This window comes from Mizuhopecten yessoensis, unplaced genomic scaffold, assembly GCF_002113885.1.
Source record: "Mizuhopecten yessoensis strain PY_sf001 unplaced genomic scaffold, ASM211388v2 scaffold8605, whole genome shotgun sequence".
Classification (NCBI taxonomy): domain Eukaryota; kingdom Metazoa; phylum Mollusca; class Bivalvia; order Pectinida; family Pectinidae; genus Mizuhopecten; species Mizuhopecten yessoensis.
This window is the reverse complement of record NW_018407631.1, coordinates 308,826-316,836: the sequence shown is the minus strand read 5'-3', so window position 1 is coordinate 316,836 and position 8,011 is coordinate 308,826. Positions and strand designations below refer to the sequence as shown.

The 8,011-nt window shown below is 42.0% G+C and overlaps 1 protein-coding gene across 1 annotated transcript; it reads right to left on the bottom strand.

Annotated features, from left to right (window-relative positions):
* Nucleotides 1–226: 226 nt before the first annotated feature.
* LOC110456273 lies at nt 227–7,683 on the bottom strand. Its single transcript, XM_021506892.1, has 2 exons — nt 7,510–7,683; nt 227–1,709 (listed from the first exon to the last, which is right to left on the bottom strand). The coding sequence occupies exon 2, from the start codon at nt 1,703–1,705 to the stop codon at nt 1,088–1,090; it is 618 nt and encodes a 205-aa protein (XP_021362567.1). The 5' UTR covers nt 1,706–1,709; nt 7,510–7,683; the 3' UTR covers nt 227–1,087.
* Nucleotides 7,684–8,011: the final 328 nt, after the last annotated feature.

Sequence of the window (8,011 nt, the reverse complement as noted above, 5' to 3'; positions counted from 1 at the left end):
TATAAAATAATAGTAAGTGTTAAAGGAACTCTCAGATACACAGACGTTGACAAGAAAACAATGTAACCAAGGATAACTAATTAGTATAGCAGCAAATTATGTGATTAAAATATGTTAACAATTGATCTGAAAATATCATCTTCACCTGAAGGACCTAATGAAATTATGTAAAAATCATATCATCAAATTTTCCAGACTACTGTTTAAATGAAATGTTTTGTAACGGATGCGTGCCTACAGTTCGTTACCAAGTTCTTTCTTGGACCCAGTAATTGTTGTAACAAACAAGTGCCGACAATATATACAAAATAACGGCCGTCTTTCTGACTCAAATAACTATTACCTAATCTACACCCGGTAGATATTTTACATTAATATACCTCTAACACTAATATAGTCAAAAAGCCAACTAAAACAACTGTATCACAATATATCCGTCACCCTGTATCAACAGTAAATAGCCCCTTACTGCGACACCCGTGACTGTGTACACCCTTTACCGCGACACACCTTGACCACGTCACCCTTTACCGCGACTGCCGTTTGACCAAGTCACCCTATAGCTAGCCACTATAAAACCTATGCCTTGGTAAACCCTGTGTCTTGGTACCTGACACCCTGTATCAACAGTACGTCGCCCTGTACTGTGATACCCTGTGACTATGCACACTATACTGTAACACAATTTATTTTGACCATGTACTATAAAGGAATACAGTGGAACCCTAGCTTATGCAGCTAGGCCCAAACTTATACAGCTTGGTCACTGATTACCTTTTTAGAGTTGTTCCTTCTTCTTCGACCGCCAGAGCAAGAGAAGCTTTTCATCTGATGGAACCTCTATTTATATACCTAGCCATCCAATGAAATGCCTTCTTTCATTAGCCAATCAAAACTACTCTTACTTCCTAATTACAAAGAAATAACTAAAGCAAGTCTATACTAACGATCATTTATTGAACAATGTAATTAACAAAGAATCAACCGCTTCATTACCCACGCCTCTGATTCAATGCGTCCCGCATTCACAGTAAGTAAAAGAGCAAATGTATATTTTTGTTTTGTTTTGTAAATGTCTTTGAATCACTCAGTCGAACCATTCTTCTTCCTCAACCTTGACAACAGACTTCCCATTCTCCGTGTACGATGTCGTTGTCTTTATGGTTCTCCTGTGGTTTGAAAAGTTCACCTGGACAGCTGCATCCACAAATGTCTTTACATTGCCTAACTGTGTCCCTGTATCTCTGGTCTGTAGTCCTGGTTCACGTACACTACCTGTGACGGATTTCACAGCAATACTCGAAACACGTGCAGAATCTTGTGGAATGTTAGGTCTCTTTGGTGTATATACAGGGTTCGGACGACAGGGTTTTCTCACAGTAATCATTTCTTCCATCTTAGATGTCTTAGATGCAGGTTCTGGATCGTCCTCAGATATTTCCCCTAGGATATCTAACACATTCCCTGGATCATGTTCATCCAACGAGTCTTCTCGTACTGGGTGCTTCCTCTCCTTGTGTCTCTTCAGACAAACATTCTTCTCCGTGACAAAGTTACACTCATTACACTCAAACTTCTTCTTTTCTCTTGCATTGGTTCCGCAGATCACCAAGTGCGCTTTCCACTCTTCATCTGATGGAAGTCTCTCGCAACACAGCGGACACACCAAACCTGGCTTTCTCGGAGTTGTTTTCACTTGTGGCATCTTCCTATAACACACAAAGATTCACATCTATCATTTTTTTTTTTTTTTTTTTACAGTACATATTCAGTCATCCAGACTGGTCTTCTTCTGACACGGCCTTTTGTGCTATCTGGAAGATCTACAATCTCGTTCACCTCGAACTCTGATCCATTTTGTATTTGGTCAACCTCGACATCTGTACGAGTCTCACTTTCACCTTTGAGAACCTGGGATTGGCATCTGCGCATCCTGTCAACATGAATAACATGTTCTTTCTTGTTTTCATCACTAACAACCTTGTAAATGACATTTGATACTTTTTCAACTACCTTGAAAGGACCTTGCCAAAAACTCATCAGCTTTGATGACCTGCCAACCTTCTTTTGAGGGAAAAACACATAGACCAACTCCCCCGTCTCGTAACTATCCCATTTTAGTTTCAGGTCATGGTAATGTTTCTGTCTCAACATCGCCCCTTCCAAGTTTTCTCTGGCTAACCTATGAGCCGAAACCAACCTCTCTCTAAGTTCCCAAGCCCATTGACTTTGCAAAACTGGTTTAGACTCGTTAGGGAGATCATAGAACAGATCAACTGGGGTAGAAACCTCTCTCCCTAACATAAGCATGTTTGGAGTAAACCCTGTACTTTCCTGTTCTGTTGACCGGTACGCCATCATAACGTAAGGTATGTGAACATCCCAGTCATCCTGACACTCATCAACATAGGCACAAAGCATGCTTGCAAGAGTCCGATTGAATCTTTCTACCATACCGTCCGATTTCGGGTGATATGGCGTAGTTCTCGTTTTCTTGGTGCCAAGCAAAAGACACATCTCTTGAAACAGTTTGCTTTCATATTGTCGCCCCTGATCCGAGTGTATGGCGTTTGGTACACCAAAACGAACAACAACCTCCTCCACGATGAGTGCAGCAACTGTACTGGCCTCCATATTTCGCATGGCAAAAGCTTCTGTCCACTTGGAAAAGTAATCACTTACTACCAAAATATATCTGTTTCCGTCCTTTGTTTCCGGTAATGGTCCGAGTATGTCAGACGCCAATCTTTCCATGGGATATCCTGTAGGCTCTATTTGCATAGGTGCTCGTCGTTTTGCACATTCTTTCCTACATACACAATGTTTGCACCCAGCAATATACTGTCGAACATCTCTTTGCAAGCCAGGCCAGTAGAACTTCTGTCTCACACGACTCAGTGTTTTGTGCACTCCTAGATGCCCACTAGTTCTTGTGTCATGACACATGTTCAGCATGGTTCGTCTTTCCTCATATGGTACAACTATTTGACTCTTTTTGTGTTTTGAAGGGTTTACCCAACGTCTGCACAGTAAACCGTTGTCAATAGTCAATTGATCCCATTGTGCAACAAGGGATTTTACCACATTGCTCAGAGGCTTTACCGAACCTGGATTTGGCTTTTTCCCGCTCTTTACCCATTCAGTTACTAATTTCAGATCGCTATCGGCCTCCTGCTTTTCTTTCAATGTACTTGTATCTTCATCTTGTTTGTCAATATTCACTTTTGGGTTACCATCCTTCTTGATCGTTCGTACAGGAAGTGGTCCCTCCCCTTGGTCACGTTCCCAATCTTCATAGAATCCACACTGGTGACAGGGAATCCTACTCATTGCGTCTGCGTTTCGGTGCAACTTCCCTGCTCTGTGCTGGATTTCTATATCATATGTTGAAATGACCTCGAGCCAACGAGCTAACTGTCCTTCTGGTTCTTTGAATCTCATTAGCCACTTGAGTGCACTATGGTCAGTTCTCACTATGCACTTATGTTTGTAGAGATATGGTCGATACTGCTTGATACAATATACCATTGCTAGTAACTCCTTCCGGGTTACGCAGTATTTCCTTTCTGACTTGGTAAGTGCTCTACTACTGTAAGATATCACGTTCTCCTTGCCATCAATACACTGGGACAAGACTCCACCAATAGCAAATTGACTCGCATCTGTGTCCAAGATGAATGGTTTGGTAAAATCAGGGTAGGCTAAGATTGGTGCTGTGATCAAACATTTCTTAAGCGTATCGAATGCAATTTGGCATCTGTCTGTCCAAGTGAAAGATGTTCCCTTCTCTGTCAGCTGGTGAAGTGGTTTTGCGATCTCGGCAAACCTGTGAATGAAACGTCTATAGTAGCTACAAAGTCCAATAAATGACCTCATATCTGTCTGCGTCACAGGCAGTGGCCATTCTTTCACTGCTTTCACCTTTTCTGGGTCTGTTGATATGCCATCTCCTGAAACAATGTAACCCAGGAATAACACTTGTTTTCTAAATAGATGACATTTCTTGGCCTTGAGTTTTAGTCCTGCCTGACGTAGTCTGTCGAACACTTTTTCCAAGTTGACTATTGCTTCATGAAACGTTTTCCCTAAAACAATGATGTCATCAATGTACACCAGGCATATTTCCCAATGAAGCTTAGCCAGCACTGTCTCCATCAGGCGTTCAAATGTCGCTGGACTGTTGCAAAGTCCAAACGGCATCACGTTGAAATGGTAAAACCCACTTCTGGTTACAAATGCAGTCTTTTGCTTATCTGCTTCGTCCATTTCAACCTGCCAGTATCCCGAAAATAAGTCCAGTGTTGAGAACCACTTTGCTCCCGACAATCTGTCCAGTGATTCATCTACCCGGGGCAATGGGTATGCGTCCTTTATCGTTACCTTGTTCAGGGCACGATAGTCCACACAGAACCTTAAACTGCCGTCTTTCTTCTGTACCAAGACTACGCCCGATGCCCACGGACTAGACGATGGTTCTATAATTCCTCTGTCTAACATACTTTGGACCTGCTGATTAACTTCCTCTGCTGCATGGTGTGGAAATCGCCTTGGGGGTTGTTTAATAGGCCTTGTATTCTGAGTATCTATTGTATGCTTCACCATACTCGTTCTTCCCAAATCATCGTCTGATTTGGCAAACAAATCCTGTGACCTCAATAAGAGTTGCTTGACCTGCTCTGCCTGCTCTGGAGCCAAGTCCTTTCTAACTTCATTGTAGAGTTGCACAAGATGTTCTGGTAAATCTTGATATTTAAAACAGCATGTATCATCAACCACGTCCTGGTCAAGTACTCTCTCAGCTGGACTGATTTGTCCAATGTGTGTAGCACGATACACTTTCACAGCATGATCCGATGGATTGAGTAAGCGTACAGGAACAGTCTTCTGTGCCTTGACAACGGCCCGAGCTACCAGAGCCTTTCCTGTCTTCGTAAACTTCTCACAAGACTCCATGATACAGGCTTCACCACGAAGTTGTTCATTGTCAGGAACTTGCACTATTCCCTCACAAATTATCTCTGATCTTGGCGCTATACTGAGCGTCTCCTTCATACTGACTCGGTAGCATCCCAAATTACCTTGCCATGATAATGAACTGTCATTCCGACCAATTCTCATCTTTCCTTGCGCACAATCAATAATGCTTTTGCTTTCTTTCAGGAAGTCTAAGCCTATGATTCCATCTAGCTGCATGTCAACCACAACCGCTGTACACTCACAACTGTAATAGTCTATAGTTATGCGAAAACTTCCTTTCCCTACTACTGCCAAGGGTAGGTCATTGGCTCCAAGTATATCCCGCGTCATTGGTTGAAGATCTAGCCGGTTCCGGTCATTGATAGCTTTGTATGTTTGCTTTGATACTAATGACACAGTAGCACCTGTGTCTATCAGGAATTTTGCCTGAACTCCATTGATATCCAAGTGTACAAAAAGTCCTGCCTCTGCACCTTTACATCCTTGTACACATTTCAAGTGACTGGCGTTTGATGTTTTATCTGTCGTGTCCTTTGCTATCATTGCCAAATACTTGGGACATTTCCTTTTCATGTGACCCTCTTCCTTACAGAAGTAACACTGTATACTGTAGCGTCCTTTCTGTGCATCATATGGTTGCTTGTTTTGGTCCTTTTTACTATTTCCCTGTGTATCTCTCTTCGTTGCTTTTAAATCATGCATTTCTTCTTCAAGTTTCTTAATAGACTTTTGTAGGGACCCAAGCATGGTTGTCAGATTCTCCATAGCCTTATTCCCTTGACTGGTATCGTGATAAACGTTCTCACCAGAGGCAGACCTAACATACTTCTTTTCGTCCCTTCTGTCCCTTTCCACCTTACAGAACGACTCTATCTCAACTGCTAATCCAACAGCCTCGTTCAAAGTCTTTGGTCTTGACTGCTTAATTCTCAGTCTCATATCGAAATCTGGTAAAGCGTCAATGAAGTGATCCTTAGCCATCATCTCTGCAACATCTCTCGTTACTGTAGGGTACGCCAGATATGTCAATCGTTTGATTCCTTCGCCTAATTCAGGAATTGTCTCTGATGGGCCTAATCTCTTTTCCTTTAGCATTGAGCGATACAACTCCGTTTGGTTTGTCGGAGCAAACCGCGCCTCCAGTGCTGCTGTCAATAGTGTATATTGACCTGGCTCGTCCTTTGACATATTCCCTAGCACTGTCTGTGCATGTCCCCTCAATGATGCAGCAAGATATAACCCTTTTTGTGACTCGGTCCAACGATTGATTTTACTGCATGCCTCAAAATGTGCCTGATAATCCAGCCAGGACCCTGTCCCATCATATGTTGCCGGTTTCATATAATTAGACATTGGCTTCTGCATCGTAGCTAAAGCTTCATCATACATCCCCTGATCCTGGTAATTTGATTTCTTTTGCCGCACAGTAACACGTTCATCGTTGAAATCATGTCCTTCTATCATGGGAATATCATGTGTCACCCTCCTCGGACTATAGCAAGTCTCTCCGTAGTTCTGATCCCTCTCATGTACAATATCCCTGTTTCTTTCACTGCGTCTCTGAGACATACGTCCAATTTCATCAGGAGTACGGGTGTGCATGGGAGTATCATCAAACCTTACTGATGGACGCCGGTCTGTAACATCTCCCCTAGTATCTTTATGACCAACAATATCACTAGAACGCCGTGTAGTTCCTAAACCAGAGTCCCTAGGTCTATCACCTTCTACCTGTTTAACGATACTGGACAAAGGGGTTGATTGTGATTTGAGCCTAATACTATTTTCCCTTAACGTTGCTATTTTCTCCTCCAAATCACTTATCTCGCTGTCCAAGTCATTCATTGTGAACAACTGATCCTATTATTTCAAAGAATGTAAAATTAAACTACCAACACACTATAATGCCTTTATAGATAAATATATAAAACTATCACAACAGTGACTGGATCCCACTACGCTGCCACCAAAATATATGTAACGGATGCGTGCCTACAGTTCGTTACCAAGTTCTTTCTTGGACCCAGTAATTGTTGTAACAAACAAGTGCCGACAATATATACAAAATAACGGCCGTCTTTCTGACTCAAATAACTATTACCTAATCTACACCCGGTAGATATTTTACATTAATATACCTCTAACACTAATATAGTCAAAAAGCCAACTAAAACAACTGTATCACAATATATCCGTCACCCTGTATCAACAGTAAATAGCCCCTTACTGCGACACCCGTGACTGTGTACACCCTTTACCGCGACACACCTTGACCACGTCACCCTTTACCGCGACTGCCGTTTGACCAAGTCACCCTATAGCTAGCCACTATAAAACCTATGCCTTGGTAAACCCTGTGTCTTGGTACCTGACACCCTGTATCAACAGTACGTCGCCCTGTACTGTGATACCCTGTGACTATGCACACTATACTGTAACACAATTTATTTTGACCATGTACTATAAAGGAATACAGTGGAACCCTAGCTTATGCAGCTAGGCCCAAACTTATACAGCTTGGTCACTGATTACCTTTTTAGAGTTGTTCCTTCTTCTTCGACCGCCAGAGCAAGAGAAGCTTTTCATCTGATGGAACCTCTATTTATATACCTAGCCATCCAATGAAATGCCTTCTTTCATTAGCCAATCAAAACTACTCTTACTTCCTAATTACAAAGAAATAACTAAAGCAAGTCTATACTAACGATCATTTATTGAACAATGTAATTAACAAAGAATCAACCGCTTCAGTTTTATTACAAGAATGATCATGACAACCGCGCGAACAAGGTAAAGCTTTGATATCAACCTGTAGTTAGAAGGGATTCAAAATTTAAAGGAGGAATACAATGTCGGAAGATGTTATTGAAAGTTTCAACAAACATCCCCTCAGAACTAGACCAGATGATAATCCACGTGTCAAGACTAACCTTTCTCTCATGCGAATACAGATGATTAATAGCTTACAAAACTACCATTTCACTGGACGCTGACAAAGACGGTGCTAATGTAGTTACCAACAGGGGTGTTTATT